The following is a 16995-nucleotide window of genomic DNA, read 5'->3' as shown; positions in this document are numbered from 1 at the left end:
TTGCGATCCCAATCCAGTCCAGGCCATACCAGGCCAGGCCAGGCCATCTCCTTCACCTGGTTTCAATTAAAAGACACTTTTCTTTTATGTGACGGCTTATTTCTCATTACGTTCGGCCATGTTCCTTGTTTTTATTTTCATTGGAATCCGGTTCTAGGATGCCGAATCCGAATTCGAATCCGAGTCGGAATTGAAATTGGAAAAGTGCGACTGGGGTTGGCTGCTGCTGGTGTTGACGGCCGTTCAAAGTTTTCTGGAGGGGCGAAATGGGAATGGGAATGCGAATGGAATGGATGCGTTCGCTCCCTTGTCTCACTTCATCAATCATTAATTTCGTTTATTTTTAGTGAAAATAATCACTTTGGGCAACATATGTGACCGAGCAGCGTTTCGCATGTGTTTGCCGAATTGGGAATGGGGTGGGTTTCGGCTGGGGGTTGGGTAGAACCGCACAAAGAGTCTGGAAGATGCGCACGGTCCAAAAGGAACAACCTCCTTGCAATTATCAAATGGACTATGTGCCCTTCGAGGTTGCGTGATGCTCTCTGCTTTTCGGTAAGGTTAATGTGTGTGAAATGACTTTATTGGTTTTTCAGGTGGTCTGGGCCCTGGTAAATGATGGCCTTGGCCCATGCCACGGTCTATTGTGGACACATGTGGCCCGGGTGCTTGGGGTGGGCGGTGGGTGGAGTTAAGTGCGACTTAGATGGGATAATAACGCAGGGCTTCCAAGAAGGGGGCTGAACGATTAGGCAGAACACAGCCTGGTCAAATTGATCGATAATGGGGAAGTCTAAAATAATTACTCAGTAGGGAAATAAAACAGACCGTATAAGTCTATTAAATTAAGGTTTCTATCAAGACGCCCATCAATTATCGCTAAAGACCTTACGTTTTATCTTTAGGATTCACTTGGTCCGTTTTCCTCAACACTTCCATTGGCTAAAAATAATATAATATGCAATCTATCTATGCTTATGGTCGTTTATCATCCCTGTCTAGAGCCAAAAAAGTAAAGTCTTGGATTAGATTAGATTAAATTTATAGCCCCTATATAATAAAGTTATATAAGTTTATAATCATCATGTCACAATGTTTGCCATTTTTGCATTTCTAACGGCTATGCAAACTTTTCTTAATTTTATCAAGATACTAAAGATAAATATAAATATTCAGGTTCCAAGAAATCTAACAAGATGCTGTTATATTCTTTTATTCTAATAAAAACAAGATTAGCTGAGGAATTCCGCTTGCTTGGGACTTTTTATCTCAACAATCAATTTAAAAATGTCCAGCCCCACCCAGGTTAATTAGGACACAACGTCCACATAAGTAAGTAGTAAGTCAGAATGTACAGTATATGACACTCTTATCTTTTTTCAAACCCCTGTGTTTATGTGGCACATCTGCCTCGTCGGAAACCCGGCAGCTACCTTTCACAACTTATCGTGCGTTTGTCAACTTTTGCACAACGCTTCCTGCGGAATACGTAAATCCTTATTCACTCCAATGACTAAGGGGCATTTCTTATCGTCGCCCCAGAGCAACGAACCGAGCAATAAATATAAATAGAGAATTTTCACATCGGGCAAACAAACCCACACGCACCTCGAGGTGAATTAATCAACAACTCCGGACTCTGGAGTTGCGTCCCGTCCCGGAGTAATTCCCCTAATGCAATACATTTCCGCCGCGCTGCGGGCTGTTCTATCTGCTATCTGGTATCTGGTCCCTGGTATCTGCCATTTGGTATCTGGAAAAGCCATGCATATACATCGGCACCAACATGATTTTTATCTATGTGTCGATAGCATAAATATGACGGCTGGTCAGGGGAAAAGGGGGTGCTGGTGCTAGTGCAATTGCAGTGCGCACCTCATTGAACTTTTCAGACAAACACAATTTGTCCGATAAGGAAAAAAAGCGTCTACACGACACCCGCAAAAGGGGCGGCCGCCGATGGGGGCGGGGCGGGTCGGGTCGGTCGAACGGCGCGCGCACTAATGGCCACCATTAATAATTGAAAAACTGAAACAGTCGAGCATGTGAGCAGCTGAAGGATGGTGGCGCTACGTGGGGGGTGAACCGAGCGGGGAGGGGAGGAGGTTGGGTCGCCAGTTTAGGGGTTGGGGTGACAAAAATCTATAACCAAAAAAGTTATGAATAAGCGAGCGAGTGGAGAGCGACGTCGGCGAGTCGGTGCACGGAGAAAAAAACGCACCGATATCGATTAAGATAAGATAAGTCAAGATTATGCCGAACCAAAAAGTCTCTAATTGGGTTGAAAGTGATTCCGTTCTATTATTGATTTGGAATTTCTGTTTAAGTAACAGAATAACGAGACAGATAAAAATTAAAATAAATAAAATAGGACCTGGTATTCAAGATATTTACAACCAATAACCCTAAATCATTTCATCTTTATTAAATATATGATGGTATTTATTATATTGACATGCAAAAATTAGATATTTTTATGAGTTTACAATCCTATAATAAAGATCTTAACTCATCTTTTTGCATAAAAAATATACCTTTATAAAATGTTCATGGTACTAAAGATTGTATTTCAACTTGTCAAACCATTTCTTAAAGCATCAGTCAATTTTTAATATAAAGTGCAATATCGAATTGATTACCACTTTGACAAGCCAATAATATAATATTTAAAAACGGTGTTCTTTGCCTCTTTGAATATGTGAATACTCTGCTTACTATACTTTATAAAAAGTACCACTAATTTTTCTGAGTGCACTGGTCCAGTTGGAAAACGGACGGATCTAAGAAATAACCAAATTTTTGCTGTGTACAAACCTGTTCTCTGGCTTCGTTGTTGTTTCTGTAGTTGTTGCTGTTGGGGCCGATGCTGCTGCAGATGTAGTTGTTGTTGTAGTTGTAGCTGTAGTTCATGGCTATCTGATGAAGCTGCGGCGCTGCAGCGACGCCGACGTCGCGGCGACAATGTTGGAGCTTCTGCTGCTGCTGCTGCTTCTTCTTCTCCTGCTGGGGCTCTTCTTCTTGCCGTTCTCCTGGTTTTACCCGTTCTTCTTGTTGTCTTGGCTTTGGAATCGGATTTGGATGAAAATGCAGCAACAGAGGAAATCGCGTGCAGAACGCAGCCAACCAGCATTGGAAAATGCAAGAATCGTTGCCCGTTTTGGGTTTCCCTGCTCTTGTTCTCTTGCTTTCTTTCCCTTTTCTACCTTTTATGCTTTTTGGGGAGTTGAGTTGCTGAGTTTCTGCAAGTTGCCCAGTGATTTTTCGTTGAATTTTCCGCTGCAGGGCAGCAGAAAGCGCACGAAGCGAACCGAAACTGAGACTGAAACGGCGATGGTCGTGCAAAATCGGGTATTTCCGAGGGGGGGTGTTAAAATATTGGAGCAAGGTGTTTCCAAACACACAGCTGCGGCGAATTCAATTCGCCGGCGTTCTCTGCGCAAATGCAAAGCGGCGAAGAGCGTAGAGCGGCGCTACATTTGCATGGTTTTTGCTGTTGCTGCTGTTGTTGTTGCTGCTCTGCTCCACCACCACCGTTATAGTTTCGCTTCTGTGTTGGTGTTGGGGATCTCTTTCTCCTTCTCAAGTCTTCCCCTCTCCCTCTCTCTCTCTCTCGCACTCGCTAAGAATCGAATTAAAACGAATGCTGTTCGGCGAATAATTGGGTTTAGATACTTTTCCAGCAGACAAAGTTGTATTTTTTTGCACTTTTTATTGATATTAATTAAAGCGCATCGGGCGAATCACACACACGCACACGAAACGCACGCATTATGGGTTTTCAAGCTGCACACAATGTTTTTCCTACTGGCAGTTTTATTCCTCCGATTTATTCCTCTCGAATCGCCAGACAATTGGCGTTTTTCAAACCGATTTTCACTGGGCTCTTTGTTTTATTGAATTTTCACGGAGACGAGACGCTCTCGCACGCAGAGAGACCTTCGCTTCTGCTGCAATACACACCACCTACGAGCCAGGGGAAATTGTATCTATGGGCTGTGTATCTACGCGGCACGCGCGATACGTCCGCTCGGTTCGGTTTTTCGAGAGAGAATATTTCTTTTTCGGTACTTTACGTTACAAAGATTCGTATCTCACGGATGCAGTGTGACCGCAAGCTAGAGTTTCCGGAATCCGAAAGATACTGAGCACGGACCCGAACCCTTCGGCTGATCGTTGCCAACATAAAACATTCCATTCGCGCATTTCTTTCAAATGCAAACAAACAAATCAATTAAGCTAAAACACGTGATCAAATATTGGACACAAATAAATGTTACAAGTTAATCAATTTATGACACTTTGATTTTGTTATTGTGAAGAGCCGTAAAGAGCTTAGTCATATTTATTAACATTTCAAGGAAACACATTAACAAGCCAAAGCAAACAGTGGTCGAAAAAAGAAAACATATCAATAATAATTCTTATTATATTGATTTCCGTTTAATTTTTGTATACATATTTAATTTTTTATTACTAAAATGCGGAAAATCTATTATGGACATCCTCATACCTAAAATGGTGTGATGTTCTTAAAATCGATAGTTTTTCTATAAAAGAAAGCGTATCTTGGGTTCAAACATTCAAGTTTAAATTGGTACAGCACCAGCTGAAAAATTCTGTTGCTTTGGGTTGATCTTGAGTTGCTCAATTCCGTGTGGTCTGCCACTCTTCGAAATGTTTATAAGCTTTTTTAAGCCCCAATGAAAAATTTATGAAAAAAAAATTGGTTTACAAGTTTCCGGCATTTTGATAGCAACTATCATGCGGTCATGGCCATCGACTTTAATTAATTATTTTTATTCGATAGGACCAATAGTTTCTGAGATAGTTTTTGAAAAAAAAGTAACGCCTTTCAACATCGTTCTTCTTGAAACCACGACAATCTTCGCCAAAAGTGCAATCTTTTCTTTATCCCCAATTCCTTCGTTTAAGCAAACAATTTTGATATGCACTACCATACAAAATGAACATTATAAGTTTCTGATGATCCTGTCACCCAGCTACCATGTCCGGGTGGATACTTTTTTTTAAGTCTTCGGGAAAATGGTCTCTGTTGGAGAGTTTTATTATATTTGCAATTTTGTTTTTTTATATTACAAAGCAAACATGTACCTCAAATTTACTAAATCATGTACGCCTAAAATATCTTTCGAAATATTAAAAAGAAATCATGTAAGTGTTTGTTTTTGGGCTTAAAACCTGAGTTATTGTTTAGAGACGCAGTTTCCTAGAAGCTCTTTCTAAACCAAAAGGTCTGCAGCCTTAAAAATTTTTTTAAATAATTGTTATAATTAATCTTTTAACAGTTACGGTCACTGGCAAATAAACGTATATCTTATTTGTTTCACAAATTGTATTATACCTTTTAATACCCTAGCAGAGAGTAATACTTTCAGTCAGAAGTTTGCAACGCAGTGAAGGAGACGTTTCCGACCCCATAAAGTATATCTATTCTTAATCAGCATCACTAGACGAGTCGAACTAGCCATGTCCGTCTGTCCGTCCGTTTCTACGCACACTAGTCTCTCAGCTTTAAAGCTATCGGGCTGAAACTTTCCCAAAAGTCTTCTTTTGTTTGCAGGTCGGAACCAGCCGGATCGGACAACTATATCTTATAGCTCCCATAAGATTAATCGGATCAAAACATTTGAAAGAATTATATCTTTAGTGTTTTTTAACATACATACAAACTTCTACGCTTGGAAGCATTATTTCTTAATTAGTTCTGAATTTCGAATTTAATTTTATCAAAATCGGACGACTATATCATATAGCTGTCATATGAACGATCGGAAAATTGGTGGGAAATAATATGAAACCAATAATAGCTTCTGTGTTTTTTGAAATATTATCTTATACTATTAGGAATATCATTTGTTGAGTTTTTAAGAATTTCGAATTATATTTAATAATTATAACTGTTACGGTATACAAACTTCGGCTTGCCAAAGTTAATTTCCTTTCTTGTTTATTTTAATTTTTCCAAGGGCAAGCCAACTTTTGGTATCCACTGTCTAAATGCAAAGAACTGCGTGCAATAGCAGATTAATATGCCGCACTTAAGGAATTTATGAGACACATTTCGAGTGGCTCGAAAGCTGAATCAGCTCATTCATTGCCGGGAAACCGATTTGTATAAACACACACAGTTTACTCAAGAAATTAGCAGGCCAGTCATTGTGTGCGGTATCAATTTACGAACTGGCCATGCAACAGAAACAACAAAGGGTTGTTGATATCCACGTTCGTTGACTTTCTGAAAACCAATAAAGAAAATATCTGTTTATAAAAAACTTCATTGGTGCCCTTGTGTTATTCGATCTCAAGAATTATGATAAATATTGTATGTACACAATCTCCATACAGTACAGACTGAAACCACAAGGAACTCTGAATGCTTTCTTGAAAGCATTGGAAAACTTACCACCAGGTGCCTAACTTGTTTGAAAAACATAATTACTGGCCCTGTAAAATTGCTATAAATATGTCAATAAATGTATACTTATCTTGATTTAAATAATAATTCGGTTTATATTTCACTTCTTTTCTACCTTAGTGACGCCCTTCGCTAATCGAACTTGGTAGATAAAGATCCCCAGTGTTAATGTCAACGATTCTTGACAATACCCATTAATTAAAAAAACGCCTATTGAAAAATGCATATTTAAAAAACGGAAAATACTTACACACTGATGTTAAGAAGCACACGAAGTGAATGTTCGTGCTAGAAATTAGTAGATCTAAACATCCATTAAGTTTTAAAAATGCATCTGCATTTGTAACGCAAGCCTACCCTACGAAAAATCCAAAAATGCAGAAGATATTTGATAAATCGGAACAAAAAGGTCTCGGAGGATAGATTATATGAGGAATTTAAAATCATCTCATAATAATTAATATGATTTAAATTATGTATCAATTAAAGTAAAAAGGTTCAGCGAATTACTTATAGAATGGAATGGCGTTGGGGTTTATTGGTTATGGCCCAGATTGTTGAGTCTTTGAGCTCGAAGTCTGTGGTTCCTCTTTAATGTCCGTTTTGGGCTGGTAGAACGTGTCGTGCTTGTGCTGCTGGTTCTTAATGATTAGTTCCCCGGTCACTGAGCAGGTGATGATTCGAGCAGCGCAGCCCATATACCTGTTGCGGGCACACAGCCAGTACGTCTTGGAACCACGCGAATTATTGCGATAGTACCTTAAAAATTAAACGATTCTTTACGATCTTGTTTTATCAACAAGCTCCAAGACAGTCTTACTCATAGCCGCCCATCAGTAGTTTCGGTTTTCCTTTAGTTCCCTTGACAATCATAATTCCTCTCTTGCGTATAATATCTGTAAGTAAACGAGCAGTGTTTTGATTAATAAGTATGAGTTCTGAAAACTTTAAGGTAATCACATATCTTATATGCCTTACACGCATATGTTTCTGGACATTTTTGGTTTTTTAATATAATATTCAATTTTCATTTCAACTGAATACGTGCTCTTACAATTAAACAATAGTTAACAAGTGGTAAGACTTGTGTCATATCTTCAATTACAATATCTTTACGAATCTGAAAGACTTTAACTTGAGTGGCAATTTATTTAATTTGTAAAAATGCATTTTGATTTATTCAACAGATATATGTCTCTTAGGTCACTGATGTGAGTGCTTTGCGTATTTCAGTCGATACACCTCCTGGCCGTTCTTCAGTACGTGGGTGGTGGCCCTGACCTTGCAGTTGGAACTTCTGTAGCGGGCACATCGCCAGTTGATGCTGCTTTTCAGCTTGCGATCCATTACGAACTCATGCTTATCAATGACCAGCTTACGCTTTTTCTTGCGGGTGCTACTAAAACTAGCCAAATGTGCCGTACCTGAAAGGAAGAGCATACGATATTAGTGATGGATACAAGGTTGAACGTAAATGTGCTTCAAGAAATTAAAGTATTAAAATGAAATTAAGTGAGGACTGCAGTTTATTTTCGTACATGAGCTTTTTTCTTAACAAACCTTAATTACGATCGAGGAGATCAAAGTATAAAGTATTAGATACATCAAAGATAAAGTAATATCTAAACATAGTTGTAGACAAATTTGGTAGTTGATACTGGAATATACCAATAAAGTATTTAAAATGTATCCATTTATGTCCACATCTTATCGCTCCTACAATTAAACCATGGCAAATTATTCAATGATCTTCACGTGCTGCCTTCCTATTTGGTGGAATGGTCGATGGTTATGCCTACTGGAGTGCACAATCTTTCCCTTTAGCGTGTGAACTCGCCCGTGGCACTTCTCGTGGGTGGTGTACTGTGTGCAGCGCCAATAGGTTTTGTAATTGATGCACTTTTCGCGGACATAGGAGTACTTCATATGATACAACAGGACGCGTCCCTTTTGACTTATGACATAGCCGAAGTTTCTGTCTAAAACACAAAAAGAATAGTTAAATTGTTAGTACAGGGTAACAAAAGATAGACCTAAAAGAAGATAATTAAGTGGCTAATTACAAAATAAATGAATTTGTTGGCCTAACAGTACAATTTCTCTCCATTTATTCTGAATGAATGATCCAGTTTTCACTTGTCTTTAACGTACACCTAATTCTAACTATGTGCCTCCTAGACGTCGTGGGCGAGGTCATGGAGCTCCTCCTCATGAAGATCAAAGTTGACGTCGCCGGCGTCCTCCACATCGCAGTCGATCTTGGCGGACATTTGATGCGGTTCCCGCAGCGTCTGTGCCTTGCTGGAGCTGTACTTGTTCCGCTTGAGCTCCGCGTGCATGTGCTCCGCCTTGTTGATGATGAACTTGGGCGGCGTCTCCTTGAGCATGGTGATGCGGGCGGGACACTTGAGCTTCTTGGTGGCCATCGAGCTGCAACGCCACAGGATCTTCTTCTTGTTCTCGCTCATGATCAGAAAGCGAATGCCATTGGCCATGATGGCAGGGCGACCGCGCAGCGATTGCGTGAAGAAGACCAGCACATCCTCCGGATTGGGCACTTCGTCGTTGGCCAGCACAACTGCAAGAAAGCAAGATTTGGGATTAGTTATGGTCGAAATTGCCGGCGAATACAAGTGTACATTCAATAAATTGGACAATTGTGTGGGTTCCTCATAGGTTTCTTTTTGTTTTATTGACATGCTTTCAGATGCTCTTAAATTACATATCGAACATGTGCGCCATGCTCTGCGGCAGACTCCGCACGTTGGACACCACCGGAGTCTTCATCTTGGGACCCTTTCCCGTCGCGGGTTTTCCCCTTTGCTTAGCCCGCATATGGCAGTGGTCGTGGATCTGGCGGAAGTCGTTGCTGTTCGTCTTGCTCATGCAGATGAGCACCGGGCACTTGGTGTGGCGATAGTACCAATGGCAGCGCCAGTATAGATTCGTGCGGTTTATGTTGTTCCGGAAAAACTTCAACCCGTCCAGCCAGAGCAGCTGCCCGCCGCGTTTGGACATGGAAAACTGGATCTGCGGATTGTTTCCGCGATACTGTCCGTGCCCGTAGTCGTACTCTGTAAGTAAACCGGATACAAGAGAGATAATTTAGTGAAGAGTTCTGAGTTGGGGAAAAATAGGCGATTAAGTTTGCTCAGCTAGATACTTGGAGGTATTGAAAAACATTTCACGTTGCTTTGCTTTAATACACAAATTTTACACGCTTATGGACTAGGTGGTAAAGAGTATCTAATCGCGGCTAGAGGTTGCGGTTCTTTAGCTTCGATTTTATTTCAAGGAGCGGCGGCGGCTCCCTGAGAGGTGGGACTGGGCGGGCTTCAAGCTCCGGATCCGGAGCATCACCACCATCCACCTCAGTCTTCGGTTGCTCCGATTCATCCGCTTGCGTCTCACTCTCAGCGGTGTCGGGTAACTTCGATTCTCCGCCAGCCAGTGGCTTGATCTCGATGTCATTGCTCTCCGTGTGCTGGTGCTGGTGACAAAGTCGCAGGATAAGGGTGGACTCGTCGTGGATGGCGATGGCGGGACAGCGCTCCTTGTAATAGTTTCGGCACTTCCAGTACTGCAAGTGACCTCGCTTCTTGTTCCGGAAGAAGCGGAAGCCATTGATCACCAGTAGTTTGCCACCATTCTTCTTCGAGTCCGCAAAGTCAATGTGAAAGGCTGTGGATGAAAGAGAAAGTTTAGATTAGTACGAGAATGAGTTGATGCTTCTACGCCAGCAGCCTAGGTTTATCCTAATTATGGAAAAACATGCAGTTCGTAATCGAGTAGAGATTTAAAACAAAATGATTTATTTAAAAACGGCTAGAGAATCGCCTGGACGCTTTGGACAGTGTGCACTTAAATGTAATCCTAGGAAGAGTCTAGGGAGAGGGCCTTCTTCTCCCTCTTCATAAGAGCCGGCAAGCTGACGTTGTTGTTGGGAAACTTCCGGCTGTGGTCGTGCTCGTAGGTGCACTTGATGATGCGCTCCTGGGAGAATTTGTCCATCGCAGTGACGACGCGAGCTCTGCACACAGTCACATCCTGTTGAGGAGACAAGAGAATATGACTTTATTTCTGCATTCCGATTTGGGAATTCTAACGCTCAGCAATATACTACAGATATACATATATTTTTCAACAGACCGCAATGTAAAACCAATCTAAGAAATAGATCCCTAGCAAAGATTACTTTTAAATCATTAATAGACAATTTAGATCAATAATTTATAATTTAAATGATAGAATTTTATTTTGAATTGGAAATTTCAATTCGTTTATTATTTCTAACGTTCGTTTAGTTGGTACAAAAATTATTTAATTTGTTCTTTTTCTTGCTAAAGTATTGAAAATTATTGAATTTAAATTTTTAAATTCTTTATAGATCACAGAAACTCTTTTAGGTTATTTTAAAGTTCACAAATAAATATTTTAAAATGAAATATTAGCTTTTCGATGTTAATAACACTATTAATATTTTAAGCAACGGTTAGACGATTAAATTGTTTGATAGAAATTAAAAACAAATTAATTAATTTTTATATGGTAGTCCTAGATAAGAAAAAAACACTTATATTTGGCAGAACTCACCTTTCTTGAGCAGATCCAGTAGGTACGAGAGGCGGAGCATCGATTTTTTACAAACTTCTCGTTCTGGAACAGCAGCACGGTCCTCCCCCGCTGTCCTGTCCCAAAAACAGCCAGTTCTGAAAGGATTAAACAGATAGTTAGTCATTGTGTTTGGACTCGGAACATACTTAATGTTTCAGGAAAATACTTGTGGGTAATCACTAATCTAGCTTCTTAACGAAATCGTGTATGTTTATTGGTAATAAAGTCAAGTGTGTACGTCTACAAATGATTGTGCACGCCCGAAATGGCCACATAGGTGGGTTTGTTTTTGTGGGTGATCATGTAAACGCCGCAGTTCAGCCGCTTTTTGGCGCACGTCCAATAGAGGATGTCGTCGTAGCTGGCTCGCCGTTGATAGCGGTCTCCATCGTAGATCAGAACGTCGCCGCCGCTGGTCCGCTCATACCGGACTCGATCCCAGTCGTCCAGGGTGCGGACGGACTTCTGCTCGGGCGCCAGTCCGCAGCGAACCATTTGACGACCTGAACCCCGAGTCTTGGGCAAGAAACTCTCGTTGCCAAAGTCAGCAAGGATACTCGGATTAAGGTCTGTCAGACCTGCAATGAGAGGGAAAACAGGGTTTACATAGTTAGTAAGTGAACTCGAGTACTTATAAAATTCTAAATACATTTAAAATTAGAATTAATAAAATTAAATTAACATTTAAATATAAATATAAATACGCAGATTCAAAAAGAAGCAAGTAATGGTAATGTATATTTAAACAAAGTAAACAAAAACCAATAAGCAGCCATGCACCATGAAAAATATGCAGTCCTATGAAAAGGAATATAAATTATAAGTGATTTATTTTAAATTAATTTTCAGAAACACTCACCAGAGTTTTTGGGAAGTTGAACTGCTTCCTACAATCTGAAAACAGACCAACTGAAAATAGTTCTTTATTGCACAGATGCTCGCAGTTTAATATTCGTTTATATTTTCATGTAAAAGCATTATTTAATTCTAACTATCTATGTGGCCATTCAGCCAGCTGAATGCTTTTTGATCTACGGATGATTGTGCACACCGCTGACCGCGTAGCGGGATTGTCCATTGGGCAGGATGTGGGTGATGACGCGGGATCGGCACTGCTTGCGCCACTTGCTGCACTTCCAGTACACCTTGTCCTTGTAGGAGGCGTTGCGCAGGTAGCGATGCTCACCGCAGTGCAGGACTCCGTTGCCGGCCGCCGTGCGAACGTAGTGCACATCCTCCGTAGACTTGGACAAGCGGACGCGCTTCATCAGCGGGTGCTGATCGGATTTTGTGTGCGGCACTGTTATCATTTCAAAGGTCGCTGGAAACCAAGAAAAACAGGCAGAGTTAGTTAAAGGTCATGCAATCAAACATTTGAATTGACATTAAATTTGTAAATCTTAAATTAATTTGGTTTGCTTAAGTACACAGGAAAAGGAGTTTATTATAAATTCGCATATAGGTAGTCTACTTCTAAATCGCAAGTTATGGCTAGGGGTTGAGTCTCGATTCACTGCAGGTTGTGCAGGTCCTCGATGCTTAAGTTAAGGGTCCGCAGTTCCAGCGTGAGATCCTCGTCGGCCTCCTCCTTGACGAAGCCCGTGGCCAGCGTCCTTCCCGACTTGCTGCGGACCTTTGACGGGGCCGTGGTCATCGAAAGCCGCTTTTTCCGCTCCGTGTTGAGACAGGTATGATGGCACGATTCCAGCACAATCTTGTGCACGCCTTCAACGACGTTGGTCACCACACGAGCGTTGCACTTCGTGCTGCCCTGGAATGGAAAACAAGAAGTATTGTTGCTTTCTGTCTTAGCCTGTTTTGAACTCATATAAATCCTTTATGTGGTTATTATCATTGTGGGAACAAATATCCCAAATAGCCCAATTGGCAAAAAATAAATACAATAATATAGACGTAGGAATGATTACAAAAGACAATAAGAAGAAACGCTAAAGCCTACAGACCATGCCGAAGCCTGTTTAACTAAGTTAGTCATAACTTTTAAAATAATAATAGGCATTGATCAATAAAATCAATTTTAATTTACAAAATAATAGGTAAATAAAATGAATTTCAATTTCGCTAAAACCAATTCATCAAATATGTGGGCCAAAGACAGACTTTAGCGTTATGGGTGTTTGCGGTCGATAGAGTTTGCGTGGAACTTGCGGTGCGCAGAAATCTCTAGAATCTCCATGCTTAGCCCCAACTTTGCCGCTTTTATAGTTTCCCAGGTCTCAGCGTTCATACAAACAGACGGACATCGACTCGGCTAGTGATCCTGATATATATATGCCTTATAGGGTCAGAAACGCTGGCTTCTGTCTGCTACGTACTTTTAGACGAAACTAATATAGCCTTTTACTCTACGAGTAACGGTTACAATTATATATCTCGATATAGAAGGGGTCTTTTTTTGATAAAAGCTTTCAAGGGCTAAGGGTTTTTAAGCCACCCTACTTATAAATAAAATATCAAAATTTTAAAGCACCATAATGCTTACCTTTTTGGAGCATATCCAGTAGGTCTTCAAGTTGCTGCGACGATTCCTAACGTAGTTGTGGCCATTAAAGGCCAGCAGTTTGCACCCTCGTTGACCCCGAATGAATGTCAGCAGGCTGTGCTTGATGGCTCCTTTCATGTCGTCCAGATCGGGGAAAACTGTAAGATAGCAAATTGTCTGTTAGTTGGGTTTTATGCAAAATGTACAAGCTGGAGTGGGAGAGTATGAATACCATAAAATACATTTTAGATTTTTCAGATTTATATTCTATAATAAATAGGCAATAAATTGATTCTATACAATTGACAGCCAGAGTTGGCTGGTTTTCTATGGCTGTTTAGTAGGGCGGATGGTTGTGTTGGCCGCATTTGATGGTCACGTCGTGATCTTGCACGGTGACCACCCGGGCCTTGCATTTGTGGGCCCCTGCCCGAGCGCAGGACCAATAGGTTTTCGATCCCGTGGACTTGTTTCGGGTAAAGGTGAACTCTCCTATCTTCAGCTTGCGACTCCCTCGAAAGCCAGTGATGTACGAGTAATACGAGACCGAATCTGTGAATGGAATGCAAAAAATTGGATTAGTTCAGGCGGCACGATGAGTAGCTCACAGATCTAAAGCTAGAAGGCAGAGAGACGCAGGGGAACCATACACTTATCTAAAATGAACTTTATTGAGTCAGACGAAAGTTGAGGTGATGCTATAATATACAATTTGGCTTAAGACTAGCATGCTAGGTCGCCGTTTCCGGCGCTGTCGTGGCGGCGGTCTCCAAGGGGTCCTGCCGACGCTCCGCCCGGGCCGCTGCCTCCGCTTCCGCCCGCTGACGCTTCAGCGAGCCATACTTCCGCGCCTTGGTTATGACCTCGTGGTTGTGCTCGCTGTTCAGAATGGTCAGGGTGTCCAGTTTGGTCTTGAGCCGCGCTCGACACCGCAATACTGCGAACTGAAAGGAAACCCATATTAAGTACTTATACAGATCTAGGTTTGGTTCATTCCAGGGACCTTCCCTCATAATTAGATATAAGATGGATATTACTTAGAATTCAGTATATAATAATAAAAGGTGTGCAAACATTAAGATTAACTTGATTTTTCCAAGGATGTTTTAAACAAGTAGTTAAGTAGTTTTTTCTTATACCTATTAAGATAGTTTATTATGAATAGACCATAATAAAAATCTATATTTATTCTACCAAAAAGCTCAAAATGAAAACCTTATAGCAAACGGACGCCATACGCGGTGAGTTAGAAATCTCTTTTAATTTTGAGCCAAATCTCGGTATCCCAGAAACCACTTTGGTATAATCTAACCAACAATTTGCCTATACAAGAATGATTCCCAAAGACTGATCTACATTAAACTATACAAATTAATTACTTATAAATTATTGGACAGTACAAAAAATCTTAAAATTTCAAAAATTGTGAGATACCGCGTGGGAACCGTCAGAATGTTAAACAAAGTAATCGGACACCTAAATCTATAGCCAGATTTTAGCACATCTTATGAAAAACGAGTCGATAAAGTAGGGAATACGGTCTCTGGGAAAACCACTCACCTGGCTGCAGCGCCAGTAGGTGACGTCGTCCCGGCAGATGTGGCGATTGAAGGTGTGCTGCTTGAGCATGATCTGCTTGGTGCCGTACTTGCTGACGATGAAGAAGGGCGAGTTGCTGTTGACCACTCCGGCGGCCGAGGCGGAGGCCAGCTGCATGGTGGCCTCGCCCACGTCCACGCTGACCTGGTAGTCGTACTTGGCTACAACGAAGGGAGATAGGAGGAGTGTTAGTTGGACATAGTGACTGGGGATTAGGGCAATAGGAATTCAGCACAGAAAATAAAACACTGGGGATTGCTTTCATGGTTTTCGGTATATTGTACATTGTGGTTTCGGCCTATATCTACATACACATCCTACTTCCTAATGGCACTGCGCACAGTGCTTGGCGTGGTCGTGGTGCCTGGTGAGCCGAGGCCGCCGGCTCAGCTCCACGAGGACGTAGTAGGCCGGGCAGTTCCTGGTCAGGCAGTGGAAGTAGGTGCGGTACTGCATGGCGCGCATCTTCTTGTAGGACTTGCCGCTGACCATCAGGAACTCTCCCTGGGCGGTGCGCTTTAAACGGACGCCCTCGATCTGGTCTTTCGCTGAAGGAGATGAAGGATGGGGTTGAATGATATGTGAGATGCGGGGTGACACATGAGCAGACTGAGCTTAATCCAAGTATTACATGCAACTAAATTGTCTACAAATCTCGATGTTGTTTAGGTTTTGGCTATTCTCTCTTTAATATTGTGGATAAAAGGCATCCTTGGGCATCAGCTTTGCGGGCACATTGGCGCCCAGAAACCGCGGCGGATGGTTGTGGGCATTCTTGCCCAGCTTGATGCCTCCATCGAACTTGGTGATGGCTCTCGCAGAGCACTTGTTCTCGTTCAGCCGCTTGCCATTCCCGTCGGAGCAGATCCAGTTGACCGTGGCCCGGAAACTGGCCTCCTTCTTGTACATGTAGCCATTGAACACCAGGTTGAAGCCCTGCTTCTGGTTCCTCAGGAAGAAGTATTCGTGCTTGTCGATCCACTGGCCCCGCGGAATATCCCCGATGAACTGACCTGCAATGGAGGAGGCAAGGCAGCTGACTTTATTACCCGGACATCTTGGAAACGAACATATAACCCACAGAAAAACACATGGAGTTTTGGGGTGCTGAGTAATCCGTTTATTGCAGGCAATTCCCGATACAGTCTACTATTTATAGCCGCTTATTTATATCGCTTGGGGGAGGGGTTATCTTTTGGTGCCACAAGGCGTTTGATGTTTTGCTATTTTACTACAAGGTTTACTTCCTTCATAGGGCCAAAATTCTTTGCTTGGCATCAAGGTAGACTCACCTGGTGTTCAAAGCACTTTACACTTTAGTTGGTTGACTTAGAATGGTTCCGAAAAACCACTTAGATCTTCACAACAACACTGGGACCTTTCATTTAAGAAACACATCCTTTGTGACATTTTTTGGAGGGATTCCTTTTTGAGACACAACAACAACAAAGATGCCAGTTCGCTGCACACACACAAACAACCGCACAGGCACTCACACACACACTCGCGGTAGGCTTGCAGGATAATTTACAGACTTCCCACTACTCACTTTTGCTGCCATTATTTCATATATGCACATTTAAGCAATTGCACTTTGCTAACGATGGACAAACAAATTGTTTAATAATAACAAAATAACAAATTGTTTGCCAAAAGTACAGAGGCCTCTTAAGGAGCTCTTTCAATTTGTCTGGACATTCGTCCCCAAAACTGGGCCTGTCACATTAATTCTTGTTTTCTTGTTCGGCTTGGCTCGGTGTTTAAGTGAATTTTGTGACGTTTGTGAATTTTGTGACGTTTGTGACGCAAACGTAAGCCAACGTAAGTGTCAGTAAAAAAGGGA

At 41.6% G+C, this 16995-nt stretch overlaps 2 protein-coding genes across 17 annotated transcripts in view; both read right to left on the bottom strand.

Moving 5' to 3' along the window:
• The window catches only part of LOC119561067, a 32848-nt gene extending 28811 nt beyond the window's left edge, over positions 1-4037 (bottom strand). For all 4 annotated transcript variants that reach the window (XM_037874910.1, XM_037874911.1, XM_037874912.1 and 1 more), the window contains exon 1: positions 2815-4037. In XM_037874910.1, coding sequence (XP_037730838.1) covers positions 2815-2910 — 96 coding nt within the window. In that variant the 5' untranslated portion in view covers positions 2911-4037. The remainder of the gene's footprint in view (positions 1-2814) is intronic.
• A 2926-nt stretch (positions 4038-6963) lies between these two features.
• LOC119559869 (modifier of mdg4-like) overlaps positions 6964-16995 on the bottom strand; it is a 34070-nt gene continuing 24038 nt past the window's right edge. The window contains exons 5-6 of one of the 13 annotated variants that reach the window (XM_037872993.1): positions 7257-7332; positions 6964-7195 (exon numbers count right to left, since the gene is read on the bottom strand). In XM_037872993.1, the coding sequence (XP_037728921.1) occupies positions 6979-7195; positions 7257-7332 (293 nt within the window). In that variant the 3' untranslated portion in view covers positions 6964-6978. Of the gene's footprint in view, positions 7196-7256; positions 7333-7565; positions 7861-8158; positions 8416-8521; positions 9015-9158; positions 9511-9677; positions 10118-10225; positions 10484-11029; positions 11146-11267; positions 11629-12066; positions 12372-12527; positions 12822-13553; positions 13712-13796; positions 14106-14205; positions 14498-15113; positions 15314-15407; positions 16166-16995 lie in introns of those variants that run through there. The other 12 variants (XM_037872978.1, XM_037872994.1, XM_037872984.1 and 9 more) reach the window with 12 other exon arrangements.

Source organism: Drosophila subpulchrella, unplaced genomic scaffold, assembly GCF_014743375.2.
Source record: "Drosophila subpulchrella strain 33 F10 #4 breed RU33 unplaced genomic scaffold, RU_Dsub_v1.1 Primary Assembly Seq354, whole genome shotgun sequence".
NCBI lineage: Eukaryota > Metazoa > Arthropoda > Insecta > Diptera > Drosophilidae > Drosophila > Drosophila subpulchrella.
This window is presented reverse-complemented; position numbering and strand designations above follow the sequence as displayed.